Below are 19,032 nucleotides of genomic sequence, written 5' to 3' on the forward strand. Positions count from 1 at the left end.
ATCCGGAGAAACAAGCTGCTCAGCTGACCCTCGTAGTTAGAAAATCATCCAAATAAAGAGAGTGAAATGATGTTAAAAATGCTCAGCAACTCTGCAAATACAGTTACATCAGCATACCTATAGTTAGTTCGATTTGAAAAATGATATTTCAGCAGAAGCAAAAAAATTTTTAAATAAGAAGTCAAAGGCATGTCACCATGAAGTTGTGTACATCATTTCATTTATTCCAAGGTATAGTCTTTCTCACAAATCACATCTATGAAATCTGAGTGGATCCTGCTAGTGATATTGTCTCATAATAACAATTTTCATTTTTGTTTCTGCTAGGGTATAAATTATGATCTATCTCACAACCTACAGGAATAATGATTTGAACAAATGTGATGATTATTTGATAAAATATGATGAGACTGACTCCTAGGCTGACAACTTAAGTTTCAGGGTACCTGGATACTTATTCCAAATGGAAAAGGAGACATGGTCAGGGCTCACAAGATATTCTGATATGACCTGTTAAGAACACAAGGAAAAAAAATGCTCAACTTAAGAGATATTTGTACACTATGTTCATAGCAGCATTATTCACAACAGCTAAAATGTGAATTAACCCATGTGTCTGTTGAGAGATGAACAGGTAAACAAAACAACATCTAAAAGGAAAGAAATTCTAATACAGGACACCACATGAATGAATTATGAGGACTTAATGCTAGGGGGAACAAGCCATTCACAAAAAGACAAATGATTTCATTTCTATGAGGTACCTAGAATAGACAGATTCATATAGACAGAAAGTAGAATGGTGGTTGGCAAGGCTTGAGGGAGAAAGGATTGGGGAAAGTGGTTTAATGGGAATAGACTTCTAGTTTTTCAAGATGAAAAGAATTTTAAGGATTGGCTTCATAAATGTGAATGTACTTAAGACTATTAAACTATATGTGTAAAAATGGCTAATGCAGTCAATTTTCCATGATGTATTTTACTGCAATTTTAAAGAAATTACCTACAGATGGGAGTTGGGGACAAAAGGGAGATGTTCTAGCAGAAATGTTGAGACTAAAGAGATGTAATATTAATAGATAAAAAGGAGGGAAAGAATAAAAGGATGGACAGAAATAAAAAGATTTAAAAATGAAAACTCACCAGCGTCTCCAAAACCATAATGCAAGGCATATAGAAAGGATCAAGAAGGGCACTATTACTGCCACAAGTATCAAGCCAAGGGATGAGGGGTGTCCTGGCAATTGGGAGAAAAAAAGGAATGTCACTTCAAACCAATTCTCTAGTTCTCCAGGCCTTCTTGCCCCTCTGAGTGTCAGCACCATCATTAACTGCTTCTGAAGCATGGGCATCTCGGGTTCCCTTTCTCAGATTCCCAGAGGTCTTATGCTCACAGCCACCCTTAATCTCTCCTTCTTGCTGAATCCCACTGAGACTACAGTGGGATTACTACTGTAGTAGTGGAGACTGCTTCATTTTTATCTATTGTACAGCTTAGGTCAGCCATTTTCATACCTCCTGCACTGTAGTCCTAGAAATAAACTGCAAACTCTGTCCCTCTGACTCTCTCTCTTTCTGTCTCCCTGATTCTCTTTCCTCCCCACCTATCCTCTCTCCATGCTTGTCTTCCTCCCTCCATCCTTCTCTCATCCATCAAATCCCTCCCCTTCCTGTGTCGCCCTCTCTGTTCTTGAGGACCATTTCCTCCCATTCCAGGTTGGGCCCCAGTTCCTTCTCACCCCAGTACAGGATGATGTCCTGGTCTCCTAGACTGCTGTGCTTCACTCGGCAACTCAGGCCAGCCGCCTCCCCAGCTGCCACATTTAGGGTCACTCGGAGATACCAAGTCCAGTCAGCACTGGGCATGATGTCTCCTTGCTGAGTGCCAGGCTGCTCCTGCTCACCCCTCATCCACATCACCCGCACAGGTTTTGGGTAGAATCCTGAGACATGGCACACCAGCAATAGGCGGCCAGGCCCAGGAGTGGGGTCACTGGACAGCCAGGCCTCAGGCTTCACTGGGGTAGAAAAGAGCAGTAGGAATGTCAGATTATGACTCTAATCCAGAGCCTGGGGACTCAGAAACCCACAAATTTGGACAGTTGCCTCTTCCACTCCTATGGGCACCAAATGACTAATTGATTAACCATTTCTCTATTTAGGGACTTCTCACTTTTGAATTTAAAAAAAGTTGTGGGAGGAGAAAAAGAAACATCTTAGAGAGAGCATAAGACTAACCTTGTCTCTGCAGTTCTGCCTTCCCTGCATCGAGGACACCCAGGAGATATCGAGGACAGGTTTCTGAGAGGAGCCTCTCAATGATATCGGAGATGCCTTGATACTGAGTCATGAGTGCACAAAACTTCTGCCCCCTGCTGCTGCTGTCTGGTGCAGGCACACAGGAATGATTCTGGATCCTCACAAAATCCAGTCCTCCTAACGCTCCTCTCAAAGAGCTTCCTATGGCCTCCCCAGAATGCAGCTCACAGCCTGCTATGACCTGGATCACAAAGGGGTCTGTGTGAAGGAAAACTGAGACAAGTTATTAAAAAGCAAACAGGAAAGAAAGAGATGAGAAAAAGGCATAGGACTTTTTATTTTAGTGGCGACAAGTTGAGAGGTGAAGTTATTGACATAAAACCAATTGCAGTATTCAGGACTTTTCAGAAAGAGCACTGGGGAGAGGTATGCATATCATCAACGGTGGGTTTAGGCAGTTTTAAGGATGTAGAGTGGGCAAGAGGGGAGAGGGGCGACGTGTGATGGAGTCAGAAGTGCAGCATTCCACGGTGGAAGGAAGGGTTACATGTAGAGAAGGGATCGGGCAACAGATGCTTGAGGACATCAGTTGGAGGAGTAGAAAGTCACACTTAAGTTCACTCAAGCACAGAGTAGGAAAGGAGGTTCTTCCTTGGGGTTTTAGAGAAACAAATTACATAGATGCAAACAAGAATAACCACAAGAGTGGTCATGTACACAGAAGAGAGCAAGAAACAGGAAGAATCTCAGATACTGGGTGGAGGTATGGAGTTGGGGTTGAAGGCTACTCTGGACAACTATGTACATGCACTTAGATAAAGAGGGGGAAAGGGACCATCATCAGAGGCAGCAGTAGCCTGACACAAGAGAAAGAAAAGTCACTGAGAGTCTCTCCAGATCAGAGGACTATACTCACATTCCAACTGGAACTCATTGACTCGATCCTGCACTTCTCGAGTGAATCCAATGAAGTAGGCTCGGAAGAGGTCCACCAGCTCAGTCATCTCCTCATCACTAAAGTTGCCCTTGGACCAGGGCTTCAGGAAAATGGCAGTGCCCGGGTCACTCTCCCAGCCATGAATCTGCAAGTCATCCAACCAGCCTGAGCCTAGATTTTGAGCCCATGTGCTGTTGAGAAAGGTTGAAATCTGCTTGAGATGGAAGGAGGTTGGCCCTTGGAACACTGTAGTGGTGGAAAGATAAGAATAATGAGAGGGAAATGTGGCATCAGGATAGAATGAAAAAGAACCCAGAGTCTGAACAACAACACAGAGCTTGAAGCAATCCCCGCCTCCAAAGCTTGTGGCTCCATCACCAGCCTCCAGAATAGGAGAGGGCTGGAGACAGCAGAGCCCAGACCCTTAGTGGTAGGTGTGGCATTCTTTTATCAAGAACCCCTGCACCTGTGCTGAGAGCAGCCAGAGTTATTCTTACCATCCTCATTGTCACCACCTGGGAGGATAACTCCAAGTAACAGAAGTAGTAGAAGAGGCATTTCACTGGGAAGTAGAACTTCTGACTCTCGGGGCTGGTATTTGATCTCTAATTTCAGCTTTTTTTTTCAGTACTCTAAATTGACTTCCTCTCTTCCCCAACTGACAAATCTTTGACCCACATTGCACATCTCAGAAAAACTGTGCCTCCCACAGCTCTGAACTCCCACTCCACCTCATTTCCATTCTTTGGTCTTCATCTCCTTTATATGTACTAGCTTGGAAAATCTCCCTTGTGGTGCTGAAGAGTTATTTCACCTTCCCAATCCTTTGTTTCCACATCTATTAAAGAAGAGGGTAATACTAAACAATTGCTGAACTTCCAGTCTCTTTTAATCTAGAAGTATCCTTTGGTTGGTCCACCTATCTCATTCTCTCATACAGCAAATATAGCGCTGACAGGGAGGCAGCAGTAACAGAGAGGCAGTGCAGGTAGTCTTGGAGAGAATGCCAAATGGGTCCGTGTGAGTGGCCACAGTACCTTGGTGTACATTCACAGAGAGACCGCCTCTGAGAATGGAGATGCACAGGAGAAAGGGAGATTCTGAGAACCCCAGCCCCCATTTCACGGAGTCAGATACTGGAACAGTGAACGTTGCTCTCTATACCATTTTATCCTCACCATTAGTATCTCCTGCTTGGCTAATACTTGGCTAAATGTGCTGACAGACTCACTAGGACATGAAGATGATGTCCAGGAAGTATGGTACTCAGAGCTTGATTTTCACTCCACACTAATACTATAAAGGCTCCTCTGTCAATGGCCCATGGTATCAAAGGGAAATCCTGAGTGGAAACAAATTATTTCAAAATCTTTATTACTCCAATCAAGAAGATCAGTAAACAAGATCTTCTCTTTACTGGTGAAAATTAGACTGAGATGGTAGAGATAAAAAGGTGAAAATTTACCTCTGATTCTCTTAAGTTCCCTAGAAAAATAAATACATGTACCTTAAAGTCTACTCCAAGATCAAGGAAGACACACACCTCAGGTCCAGAAGTCATACTTCTGCAAGCCTGAGGACCAGAGAACCTTCCACTGAAGTACAAGGCAGTTGCCCAAGTGAGCTGGTATCTAATGGTTGCCTGAGGACAGCTACTGAGCAATCCTATACAGTCTGAGTGGTGGTCACAGTATCTAAAGAGTATTAAAACTACATAAACATGGAGTATGGATGTGAGAATTTCTTGATAGACGAAAACATTTAAGCCATGTAAGAAAACTAAAACCAACTTATTTCACCAAAGTAAGTGTAACTCAAGCTAGGTTTGTTTCATAAATGGCTCTGGCAATCATAAAAGAAACAGAAGTCAACTACCTAAAAATGGCAAGAGAAACTTCTACTCTAGTAACCAATCATTGTAAAAATTAATAACTTCCTCATTTCTACTCAGTAAATCATTCTGTAATTTCATGACCCTGAACTTCACATCAATCTTTTAATTTGGAATCTCCCCATTTGTGAATTGTTTTTATATCCACAATAAACTCTTATAAATATTACTCACTGATTTGGTGCTTTTAACTTTGCCATTTCTGGATTCTGGGCATGTTGATAAACTAAACAAAGGAAACTCAAGCAACTGTGTAGCCTGTGCTATTACTTTTGTTTTAATGTTGTGATTTAAACCTAGTGTCAAAAGTTAACTTCTAGATGTCTAAGCTGGATTTAGAAAAGGTAGAAGAACCAAAGATCAAATTGTTAACATCTGCTGGAACACAGATAAAGGAAGGGAACTCCAAAAAAAATAAATAAATAAATGAAGAGCATTAAAACTACATACATATGGAGTATGGATGTGAGAATTTCCTTCTGCATCATTGAGGGTTTCCCTTATAGCTCAGCTGGTATAGAATCCACCTGCAATGCAGGAGACCTGGGTTCGATCCCTGGGTTGGGAGGATCACCCGGAGAAGGGAAAAGCTACCCTCTCCAGTAGTTTGGCCTATGCTGTCCTTGGGGTGGCAAAGGGTCGTACATGGCTGAGCGACTTTCACTTTCTGCTTCATTGACTATGGTAAAGCCTTTGACTGTGTGGATCACAACAATTTTTTGAAAATTATTCAAGAGATGGTTTGAGAAACCTGTATGCAGATCGAGAAGCAACAGTTAGAACCGGACATGGAACAACAAACTGGTGAAAACTGGGAAAGGAGTACATCAAGCCTGTATATTGTCAACCTGATTATTTAGCTTCTATGCAGAGTACATCATACAAAATCCCAGGCTGGATGAAGCACAAGCTGTAATCAAGATTGCCAGGAGAAATATCAATAACCTAAGATGTGCAGATGACACTACCCTTATGGAAAAAGCAAAGTGCAACTAAAGAGTCTCTTGATAAAGGTGAGATAGGAGAGTGAAAAGGCTGGCTTAAAACTCAATACTCAGAAAACTAAGATCATGGCAGCTGGCCATGTGGAGCAGCTGGAGGCTTTGAGCAAATACTGAAAATGTATTTGCTCCTCTCAAGATGAAGGTTGGAAGCTGAAACGAGCATAATAAAGGGTTATGAGCATTCACCAAGTGCCTGAGGCTGGGAATGGATAACAAAGGGTTATACGCCCGGCCTTGAGGCAATCGAAGGCTTCCTTCTGACCACCTGTTTCTGGGAGCAAGGACTGTTGTTGTTTCATGATAAGACTCCCTTTAGAGTTTTGCAAAAGCTATGTTATGTCTTGGGCAATGGGAACTGTATTTTATGCTTGAATGCTTTGATGTTTATCGAGAAAGGCTACGTGCAAGTCTGCTGTAGCCTGAGACCGTAAAACTGCACAGCTGGATAATACACTTTGTCAGTCCACTAGAGGCTGTCCCTGAGTGTTCCTTTCAGAGTGCAGTTCTCCGAGCCTTACAACTGGTGCCCAACGTGGGGCTCGAAGCAGTAGACTGGTTTTGAACAAGGACCGCACTCCCGCAGAAGCGAGGTAAGCAGGATGGAACATCAGACAAGTAAGATTTCTTTTGTTCATCTTATGCATCATTTCTTGAAACAATACGGGGTTAATCTGCCTGAAGAGCAGTTAACTAGCTGTTACCAGACAGTGGTTAAATATATTCCATGGTTTCCAGAGGAAGAAACCTTAGATTTACAGACTTAGACCAGAGTAAAAAATAATGGTTTAAAAGCTTATAGACAGGGGGTAAAAATTCCCTCACAATGGTGGGTAACTTGGTCTCTTTTATGGGCCATTATAGAACAATTAGATGGCTTGGGAGGAAATCGATCCCTGAATAAATATGAATTAGAAGAGAAAGATCTATCAGAGGTTTTAAATCAAAAAAATGTAATGCTAGGGCAGATTACAGACAAACAAGAGTCACAGATGCTGAAAGCAGTTAAACAATCAACTTTACCAGAGGTCCCTGATCCGCCTTCACCTTGCTTTTCACGAGCTCATATTAACAAGCCTCTAACGCCGGCTTTTTCGCCCGCCACGACGCTGTCCGTTGCCGCTACTGCTCCCCCGTTTCCTAGCATTCCTCTTCGGGACATGCCTCTTCATGCGTGGGCTTTTCTGGTCCAATTTAATACTCCTCAACCTAGACATAATCAGTGGCAATCACCTGATTTCCGTTTGCTCACGCGATTCAAAATGGCATTTACACTGTATAGACCTACCTCACCCTACTGTATGGAACTTCTTCGGGGCTATGCAGATCAGTGGCTTCATGCAGATTTTTTTACAGTGGCTAAAATGGTTATGACTCCACAACAGCTACTACAGTGGCAAATGTGGGTCACGGATAAAGCCAAATTAATCTTGCAAGAACAGCAAAGCAAGGGAAACGCTGCTGGACTAAATTTTGAAATTCTCACCGGCACCAAAGCTATGGCTGAAACTGCTGTGCAATTACAATTTGTGCAGCCACCCATATTATACTGGATTTAAAAAAAAAAAATAGCTATCAGAGCATGGGCTAAAATCGACAGTTCCACCTCTGATGGATCCTTTGTAAAAATATTGCAGGGACCCACTGAAGAATATGCTCAGTTTATTAGTAAATTGCAAGAAGCCATTGATCGCAGTCTTAAGGATACATCTTTGCGAAAAATTGTTTTGAAACAACTGGCTTTTGATAATGCTAATAAAGATTGTCAGGCTATTATCAGACCCATTAGGGAGCAAGGAGGAATTATGGAGTATTTGAAAGCTTGCCAGAATGTGGGGACAATTCATAATAAAGCTAAAATAGCCGCTTTAAAAACCTTAAATGCTTCCCAAAAGTCTAAAGTTAAATGTTTTAATTGTGGCAAGCTAGGACACATGCAAAAACAGTGTTGCTTACCTTGGCAAACAGGTCTTTCTCCTGACAAAGGAGGGGGTACTAAAACTAAGCCCCCCGGTCTCCGCCCAAGATGTAAAAAGGGGAATCATTGGCTAAATAAATGCCGCTCTAAATAAATGCCTTGTTTACCTTCAATAAACAAGGTAATGCCTTACCCATCCAAACACCTCCTCTGGGAAACTAGAACAAGGGCTCTCCTATAGCCCCATTTAACAAGGAGGACAACCAAATATTACTGAGTTAACAGCGGCTACCAGACATAGTACATGTGTAGACATTCCTGCTCCCTGAGATATGGAATTATTAATGGTAAATAATCCTATGAAAATCTTAACTGGATATTTTGGCCCTATACCAAAAAGTACTGTAGGCCTCCTGTTGGGATGAAGCAACAGCACCATGCATGGAATAATTGTACATACTGGGATCACTGATGAAGATTACACAGGTGAAATTGCAGTAATGTTACATGTGACTCACAACTTCTATTTACAAAAGGGTGACATATTTGCTCAGCTATTGCTATTACCCTATGTGCCCCCACTTAATAAAAGGGTAGATACCAGAACAGGTGGCTTTGGGAGTACCAACATTACTGCAGCCCTTTCTACTGTTATAAAAGAAATCAATAGGCCCATGTTAAAATTAAAAATCAGAGGAAGAACTTTTGAAGGAATGTTAGACACTGGGACAGTTGTCTCCATCATAAGAACAGAAGAATAGCCTTCAGATTGGCTTACAGTTTTAGCCTCCCACCAACTGGTGTGAATAGGAACTGCAGATGCAGCCCAAACAATGTTAGTTCATCTTATTACAAGTCCTGGGCCCTGATCAATTAGTCACTTACATTAAACCATACATTGCCCCATTACCATTAAACTTATGGGGAAGAGACTTTCTACAACAAGCTCAAGTGACTATACAATTGAATGAAACTTTTTCTTAGGGGTCACTGAGATAAAGCCACTGAAGTTAGAATGGAAGTCTGATAAACCTATCTAGACAGCTCAATGGCCCCTATCAAAAGAGAAACTGTTCACTTTGCATACTTTGGTGGCTGAATTACTACAAAAAAATAGAATAGAAACTACTCAATCGCCATGGAATTTACCAGTTTTTGCTATCAAAAAGAAATCAGGTAAATGGAGAATGTTAACAGATTTAAGGAATATCAACACTATAATGATTCCTATGGGAACATTACAACCAGGACTCCCAAGCCCTGCTATGGTCCCTAAGACTGGGCTATTATGATTATTGATTTAAAAGATTGCTTTTTCACTATACCCTTACATCCAGAGACAGGCAACGCTTTGCCTTCTCATTGCCCTGTATTAATAATCAATCTTCTGTTCAACGGTATGGATGCAAGGTCCTGCCCCAAGGTATGATGAACTCCCCTATGGTTTGTCAATTCGTTGTTGACAAAAATTTTGCAGCCCATCAGACAACAATTTCCTGAGGTACATCTCATTCATTACATGGATGACATTTTATTGGCTTCTCCCTCAGAATTTCAATTAAATTTATTAGGTAATAAGGTCATAACTAATTTAACTAATCATGGGCTACTAATAGCAAAAGATAAATTACAACACCACTCCCCTTTTAAATATCTCGGATATTTTATGGACGGCTCCACTGTAAAGCCACAGAAACTTTCTATCAGACGGGGTAATTTACAAACAATGACTTCCAGGAACTTCTCAGGGATATTAATTGGCTATGACCTACCTTGGGGATTCCCACATATGCTTTACAAAATTTATTCAAATTATTAGAAGGTTCCTCTGATTTGAATAGTCCCCAACAAATTACCCCTGAGGCTGAGAAAGAATTACAATTGGTGGAACAGAAGATTCAACAAACATTTGTAAACTGTATTAATTACAATTCCCCCTTTCAGATATATGTTTTTGGTACCAAGATATTTCCTATGGCCATTATAGTACAGGATAATCACCTTATTGAATGGGTATATCTCCATTCCAAACAGACTAAACACATTCTTTCCTATATAGACTTAATAGAGAAAATCATTTTTCTTGCATGCTCTCGCTTATGCACTATAGCTAGATATGACCCTACTAAGATTTACCTACCTTTGGCAAAAACAGAAATTGATAATGCTCTCCAGGTGTCCACTATCACTAGTCCCCAAAGGACTAATCCTAGAGGCTTACAAACAAATGAATAATGGCAAGCTGATTTTACACATTACAAACTGCCCCCTTTTAAATTTTTATTTATAATCATAGATACGTTTTCTGGCTTCATTTGGGCAGTTCCTTCCACCACCGAGACTACTAAAGCTGCCATCACAGCCCTTCTACAATGTTTTTCAATGATGGGGATCCCTGCCGCCATCAAAACGGACAATGGTCCTGCTTTTACAGCCAATGCTTTTCGTGATTTCATACATCAATGAGATATTTGCCATCTTACTGGCATCCCGTACTACTCTCAGGGCCAAGCCATCTTTGAATGGGCCCACCGTACACTCAAGCTCGTTCTTAATGAACAAAACAGGGGGAATAAGCCAAGGGACCCCTATGGACCTAAAGCCATCTTGCCTATAGCCCTTCTAACAATCAATTATTTTAATTTGCCTCTACACAGTCAGGAAACACGAGCAGAGGGACATTTTTCTGATTCACCCTCGCGTATGCCTGAGCAAACTGCTGTTTGGGTTAAATGTCTTGATCAGTGGCAGCCAGGAACACTTAAGTTCCTAGGCAAGGGATATTGTCTTGTCACTTTAGATGATGAAACCGAACAGTGGGTCCCACTCAGAAGAGTCAGAAGACCGGCAGGCCTTGCTCCACACCCCCTGACCAGTAACAGCACTAAAACGAAAATTGCAACAGATGACACTGAAAGACGGCAAGAAAATGAAACGTCCCTGACCAAATGCGCCTTTTCCGACCTGGGCGCAAATGAAAAATCTGTCAAGATGAGCTGCTGCTGCTGCTGCTGCTGCTAAGTCGCTTCAGTCATGTCCGACTCTGTGCGACCCCATAGACGGCAGCCCACCAGGCTCCCCCGTCCCTGGGATTATCCAGGCAAGAACACTGGAGTGGGTTGCCATTTCCTTCTCCAATGCATGAAAGTGAAAAGTGAAAGTGAAGTCGCTCAGTCGTGTCTGACTCTTAGCGACCCCATGGACTGCAGCCCACCAGGCTCCTCCGTCCATGGGGTTTTCCAAGCAAAAGAGTACTGGAGTGGGGTGCCATTGCCTTCTCCACAAGACGAGCTGAGGATACTCTATTGATGACCAACAGGCCATTTTAACCTGTGCTTCTGGGGTAAGTGGTAATTACACCTGTTGGGCTTATATCCCCAACCCGCCTCTTTTACAAGTGGTGGATTAGACAAAATCATCTCCTGTGGTTTTCACAAATGATAGCTTACATTTTCCTGCCCCCTGGTCAGATCTAGGACCACGAATAAAAGAGGAAGGAAAGACAGTTAACACTTACGTATCCAATGCTCCCCATCTGTTTCAGCGCCCTCCCTTTGTGTCTCCGTCTATATCCACAATGGTGGGCTTACTCTTTCTCAAATGGCTCTTTCCGTCTTGGAATGTTTGCTACCATGACCTTTGTTCTCAACTGGACAGATACTACCTACCATGGACAAATAGCCAACTTCACTCACTATCTATTTAGGCTTTCTGAGCCTCCTCGTGACAGTGTATCTTGGAAGAAAAAATTGTCTGTGCCGGAAATGGACTGGTCCACCTATAGAAGAAGGTTTGGAAAAGTCTCTGTTCACGCCAACATGACTTTTGTAGATTGGGGGCCTCATGAACTCTTTGTGAATAGCTCAGAATCACAAGAAAATAATAACACGTGCCAGTGGTATAATGTTTCAGCACCACATTTTAACAGAACACAAACAGGACTCTGGCATCAACGCGATGAACTTTTGAACTGGTACAACAGAGGTCTTTCACCTCCCAGACCCCAGATAATCAGTCCAGTCCTGGGGCCTGAACACTGGCATGTTTGGAAAATTCCTGCTTGCTTGTCTCGGTTTAGCGTCTCGTATGCTTATGCACATATTTCCATTCCACAAAATTATACTATTGAGTATAATTACACCGGTTATGTTTGAGCTTGTGTAAACGCGCCATATATTTTTGCTATTGGACAATTTAGGAGTAATGGCTCAGTTCTGTCCTGCACTGAGTGTCATTTCTATGCCTGTTTAAATCATAGTGTGCCAATTAATGTTATTAAAGACAGGGTTTTTTTTAGTCTGGCAAAGGACTGACTTATGGGTTCCAGTTAAGATCTCTGAACCCTGGTCAGATTCCATGTTATTGTCTTTTATTCTGAAAGAATCTCTAAAAAGAAGCAAACGCTTTATTGGCTGGATCAGAGCTGCTATAGTGGGTATTATTTCAGTCATAACCGTTGGTACAGTTTCTGGAATGGCATTGTATAATTCTATTCAAAATCATGATTTCATTACTGCTTGGAAAAAGGATTCTAATGATCTCTGGGCCCAACAAGCGCAGATAGATCAACAAATACAAATACACTTAGATGACCTACAAGCTGCCCTTATGTATGTGGGGGATGATCTGCATGCTTTACAGGTACAATTGAAGTTGCAGTGTCACTGGAATTTCACTACTTTCTGTTTGACCATATGCCATACAATGCCACTAAATATCCTTGGGAACAATAAAGTTACATCTTTTAGGTTTGAAATCAAACACTAGTCTAGATATAGAAAAACTGAAGCAACAAATCACGTCTACCTTCAACAACATTCCCCCTGTGTTATATAACACTGACTTCTATAATACACTATCTGCTAGTACTTCCTTTCTAAATCCAAAAAATGTGGTACCCCATACAATGGCTTCTTATGTGCTGATCTTTTTATTGTTTGTTATTGTTCTTATAGGATTCCAAACATTACGTGCTCGAGCCACTGCCACCCAAAAAGCAAGAGTAAAAATGGCTGCAACAGGCCTTGCTCTTAAGGAAAAAGGGAGGAAATGTGGAGGAGCTGGAAGGCTTTGAGCAAATACTGGAAATCTATTTGCTCCTCTCATGACGAAGGTTGGAAGCTGGAACAAACATAACAAAGGGTTATGAGCATTCACCAAGTGCCTGAGTCTGGGAACGGATAACGAAGGGTTATACACCCGGCCTTGAGGCATTCGAAGACTTCCTTCTGACCACCTGTTTCTGGGAACAAGGACTGTTGTTTCATGATAAGACTCCCTTTAGAGTTTTGCGAAAGCTATAATATGTCTTGGACAGTGGGAACTGTATTTTATGCTTGAATTCTTTGATGTTTATCGAGAAAGGTTACATGCAAGTCTGCTTTATGTTCTCTTCCCTGAGACCATAAAACTGCATAGCTGGATAATACACTTTGTCAGTCCACTAAAGGCTGTCCCTGAGTGTTCCTTTCAGAGCGCAGTTCTCCAAGCCTTACATGGCCTCATCACTTGACAGCAAATAGATGGGGAAAAATGGAAACAGTGACAGATTTCATTTTCTTGGGCTCCAAAATCACTGTGGATGATGACTGCAGCCACAAAATTAAGACACTTGACCTTGGAAGAAAAGCAATGAGAAACCTAGACAGCATATTTAAAAGAAGAGACATCACCTTGACAACAAAGGTCTGTATTGTCAAAGTTATGGTTTTTCAAGTACTCATATACAGATGTGAGATTTCGACCATGAAGAAAGCTGAGTGCCTAAGAATTGATGCTTTCAAATTGTGGTGCTGAAGAAGACTCTTGAGAGTCCCTTGGACATTAAAGAGATCAAACCAGTGTATCCTAGGGAAACTAACCTTGAATATTCATTGGAAGGATGGATGCTGAGCTGAAGCTCCTATACTTTGGCCACTTGATGTGAAGAGTTGACTCATTGGAAAAGACCCTGATGCTGGGAAAGATTGAGAGCAAGAGGAGAAAGGGGCAACACAGGATGAGATGATTGGATAGCATCACTGATTAAATGGACATGAGTGTGAGCAAACTCCAGATTTGTGATGAACAGGGAAACTTGGCGTGCTGCAGTCCATGAGGTCACAAAGAGTCGGACAGGACTGAGAGACTGAACAACAACAACAATGTATGGATGTAAGAGTTGGACTGTTCAGAAGGTTGAGTGACAAAGAATTGATGTTTTCTAACTAAAGGGCTAAATAAGACTCTTGAGAGTTCCTTGGACTGCAAGGAGATCAAACCAGTCAGTCTTAAAGGAAGTCAACCCTGAATATTCATTGGATAGACTGATGATGATGAAGCTGAAGCTCCAGCACTTTGGCCACCTGATGGAAGGAGCTGATGAATTGGAAAAGACTCTGATGCTGGGAAAGATGGAAGGCAAAAGGAGAAGGGAGTAGCAGAGGATGAGATGATTAGATAGCTTCACTGATTCAATGGACATGAATTTGAGCAAGCTCCAGGAGACCGTGAAGGACACTGAAACCTGGCATGCTGCAGTCCATGGGATCACAAAGATTCAACACAACTTAGCTATTAAACAACAACATCAAATCCTAGCCATTGTTTCTCTTGAGACTTAAACTGTCCCAATTATGATATGGGAGTTTTTTCACCCCAGGTGCTTATGAATCCTTTTATCATACCTTTATCATTGAGCTTCCCTTTACCTTCTGGTATGGCAAAGGTGTTCCAGACTCTTGGAGAAACTTCCTGCTCCAAACTAGAAATCAGTCATTTCTCCAAGGTACTTTGGTTCCTTGTAGTGGGAAAATACTATGTGAAAGCCTTAATCTGAGTTCTAAGCCTTCATTTTATGTTTTTTTAAGTTGCCAAGACCCTTTTTTAAGTCATAATACTATGATTTTTTATTTATACTTGCAATTCAAGTTTAAAACTACAGAGTTTTACTCATTTCCTCACATCAACTTTTCCACATAGAAAAATTCTAGTTTCCTGTGAATCAACACAATTATGTACTCACTTAAACGCACTATATGCTGTATTCCATACTATCCACCTGTCTCACTATACACCATATCTCACCAGCCTATACACACAAGATAGCTTTAAGAATAACAATAAAAACACTACACACAAAAACATCATTTGGGCCAGAGATCCACCAAGAGCAAGCTCTTCTCTCAAGGAACTTATAAGTAGAAAGAAAAGAAAAACAATAAGAACCGTAGTGTTTTGGGTAAGAGTAAAGTGGATCTATGCAAGATACCAGTCAAGAGGGGTTTACTTCCACTGTAGCACTAAGGAAGGCTTTCTGGAGAAACAAGCTGCTCAGCTAACCATTATAGACAGAAAATCATCCAGGCCAAGATGGAGACATTTTGTTAAAGATGCTCAGCAGCTCTGCAAATACAATTATCTCAGCATAATTACAGTTAGTTCAATTTGAAAAATGATATTTTAGCTGAAGCAAAAAAAAAAAAAGTTTTAAATAACAAGTCAAAGGCATGTCACCATGAAGTTGTGTACATCATTTCATTTATTCCAAGGTATGTTCTTTCTCACAAATCACACCTATGAAATCTGAGTGGATCCTGCTAGTGATATTGTCCCATAACAATTTTCATTTATGTTTCTGCTAGCGTATAAATTATGATTTATCTTACAACCTACAGAAACAATGATTTGACCAAATATGATGATCATTTGATAAAATATGATGAGATTGATTCCTAGGCTGACAACTTGAGTTTCAGGGTTCCTGGATACTTATTCCAAGTGGAAAAGGAGACATTCAGGACTCATGAGATATTCTGATATGACCTGTTAAGAACACAAGCAAAAAATTGCTCTTCTTAATTGATATTTGTCCACTGTTCATAGCAGCATTATTCACAACAGGCAAAAAGTGACTGTTGAATTAACCCAAGTGTCTGTTGAGAGATCAACAGGTAAACAAAACAATCTTTAACAGGAAAGAAATTCTAACACAGATCACCACATGAATGAATTATGAGGACATAATGCTAACTGTAATAACCATTCACAAAATAGCAAATGATTCCACTTCTAGAGGTACCTCATGGAGACAGAAAGTAGAATGGTGGTTGCCAGGGTCTGACGGAGCAAGGATTGGGGAAAGTGGTTTAATGGGCATAGACTTCTAGTTTTTCAAGATGAAAAGAGTTCTAGAAATTGGCCGCATAAAATGTGAATGTACTTAAGACTACTAAACTATATGTGTAAAAATGACTAATGCAGTAAATTTTGCATGATGTAATTTACTGAAATTTTTTAAAAATAAATTTACCTACAGATGGAAGTTGGGGAAAGTTTCTAGTGAAATATTGAGGCTAAAAAGACATAATATTAATAGATAAAACAGAGGGAAAAAATAAAACAATGGACAGAAATAAAAAGATTGAAAAATGAAAACTCCCCAGCGTCTCCAAAACCATAATGCACGGCATATAGAAAGGATCAAGGAGGGCACTATTATTGCCACAAGTATCAAGCCAATGGATGCGGGGTGTCCTGGCAATTGGGAGAAGACAAAGGGATATCACTTCAAACCCATTTTCTGGTTCTCCAGGCCTTCTTGCCCACCCAAGTGTCAACACCCACTTTTGTGCTTACCTGCTTTTGATGATTGGACATTTCTGATTCTCTTTCTCATATTCCCAGATGTCATATTCTCACAGCCACCCACAGTCTGTTCTTCTTGCCCCATCCCATCTTATAGTCCTTCATTCTTACCTATTGCCTGCCTTAGTTCAGCTACTTTCATTCCTCTTGCACTGGAGTCCCAGAAATGAATCTCAAACTCTCTCTCTCTTTCTTTGTCTCTCCCTTCCTACCTCTCCCTCCATCACTCTTTCTTCCCCCTCTCCTTCCCTCCCTCCTTAGCTCATCCATCAAGTCTCTCCTCTTCCTCAGGAGTGCCCTCTGTTCTTGAGGACCACCTCCTCCCATCCCCAGCTGGGCTCCAGTTCCTTCTCACCCAAGTACAGGATGATGTCCTGGTCCCCTAGACTGCTGTCTTCACTCGGCAACTCAGGCCAGCCACCTCCCCAGCCGCTACATCCAGGGTTACTCGGAGATACCAAGTCCAGTCAGCATTGGGCATGATGTCTCCTTGCTGAGTGCCAGGCTGCTCCTGCTCGCCCCTCATCCACATCACCACACAGGTTTTGGGTAGAATCCTGAGACGTGGCACACCAGCAGTAGGCAGCCAGGCCCAGGAGTGGGGCCACTGGACAGCCAGGCTTCAGGCTTCACTGGGGTAGGAAGGAGCAGTAGGAATGTCAGATTATGACTCTAATCCAGAGCCTGGGGATTCAGAAACCCACAAATTTGGATAGTTGCCTCTTCCACTCCTATGGGAATCAGATCATTTATTGATTAAACACCTCTTAACTTAGGTGTTCTCCACTTTTGAATTTAAAGAAGGAGGTGGGAGGTAATTGAAAAGTCTTGGGGAGAGAACAAGACTAACCTTGCTTCTGCAGGTCTGCTTTCCCTGCATCGAGGACACCCAGGAGATATCGAGGACAGGTTTCTGAGATGAACGACTGAACTGAACTGAACTGATTGTGAACAGTGCTTCTATGTACCTCCATGTACAAATATTTCTTTGAACATCTGTTTTCAGTCATATGGATATCATACCTAGAAGTGGAATTGCTGAGTGAAATGATTACCTCAATGTCTAATTTTGTGTAGTATTCAGTTTTCCATAGCACCTGTACAATCTTACATTCCCACAAGCAATGTGTGAGGGATGGAATTTTAAATAGGTGGATAGATACATACATATATAATAGATGCATACTATATTAGGGGTAAAAATTAACATTTTAAAATATACATTATTAACTATTCAAAGTAAAAATAAACTAATAGTAATAGATAATTTTTAAATGCTTTTTGCAGTTCTCTTGAACATCTGAGTTAGTAGAACACAGCTATATTTTCATATTTGTTCCCAAATACAATCTGATGTCCTATAGTCTCTGGAAAACAATATACAACAAATAACAGGTTGGTGTTGGTATAAAAATAGCTTTGAACTCATGTCAGGAGCAAGCAAGTGTCCCTGAACACACCTCAAGAACAACTTACCTAGATCTGGTACTTCTGTAGGGCATGTGTGAAGGTATCATGTCTTCTAAGTTCGAATATTTCTAAAAAAGATTCATTTTAAATAACTATCTCATTACCCTGAGGTAACCAAAGGCAGAATGAGTACTTGATTCTTTCCATATATTTACCAATTTTAGAGAGAATGAATTGCTTATATGGCTTCCTAGGAGAACAATGGGTAAGTTTTTGCATTATTGAACACTCATGAATTTCAGCATATTAAAAATATTTGAATCAATCCTGGCATTTCTTGAGGTTCAAACTGTCCCAGCTGTGACATGGGAACTTTTTAAAGCCAGTCACTTATGAATCCTTTCAACATGCCTTTATCATTGAGCTTCCCTTTACCTTCAGGTACAGCAAAGTTGTTCCAGACTCTTGTAGAAACTTCCTACTCCAAACTAGAAATTAGCCATTTCTCCAGATGGTTTGGTGACTCTCAATGGGAAAATAATATGTGGAAACCATAATCTGAGTCCTAAGCATTGGTTTGGGGAATTTTCAAGTGGCTAGGACCTTTTTCTAAAGCTTAAATATTATGATTTTTTAAGTTATGCTTGCAATAAATATATTTTATACTTTTATATATACTTCAAGTTTAAAACTAAAGTGTTATTTATCCATCTCATATCAACTACTCTTCTCCACAAAGAAAATCCTGGTTCCCAGGGAATCAACACAAATGTACTCACCTAATTTCACTATACACTATACTCTATACTATCTACCTGTCCCACTGTACTTTCTCTCACTAGCCTATATACACATGACAGTCTTAGAACAACAATAGATGCCCTACCACCAAAAATATGATGTGGGGTAATTTAAGATTTGTTTTCTTACCCTACAATGTATCCCCTGGAGACAAATAAATTTTTATCCTTTAAATCACCCTGACTTCTGG

General features: G+C 41.0%; 1 protein-coding gene and 1 pseudogene across 1 annotated transcript; both read right to left on the reverse strand.

The window, feature by feature from the left end:
- Positions 1-488: 488 nt before the first annotated feature.
- LOC138071746 (T-cell surface glycoprotein CD1b-2) lies at positions 489-3,754 on the reverse strand. The gene is made up of 6 exons (XM_068963187.1): positions 3,694-3,754; positions 3,176-3,442; positions 2,239-2,517; positions 1,740-2,018; positions 1,144-1,237; positions 489-510 (listed from the first exon to the last, which is right to left on the reverse strand). The coding sequence occupies exons 1-6, from the start codon at positions 3,752-3,754 to the stop codon at positions 489-491; spliced, it is 1,002 nt and encodes a 333-aa protein (XP_068819288.1).
- Positions 3,755-13,095: 9,341 nt separating this feature from the next.
- Positions 13,096-17,605, reverse strand: LOC138097739 (T-cell surface glycoprotein CD1b-2-like; annotated as a pseudogene).
- Positions 17,606-19,032: the final 1,427 nt, after the last annotated feature.

This window comes from Capricornis sumatraensis, chromosome 2 (assembly GCF_032405125.1).
Source record: "Capricornis sumatraensis isolate serow.1 chromosome 2, serow.2, whole genome shotgun sequence".
NCBI classification, from domain to species: domain Eukaryota; kingdom Metazoa; phylum Chordata; class Mammalia; order Artiodactyla; family Bovidae; genus Capricornis; species Capricornis sumatraensis.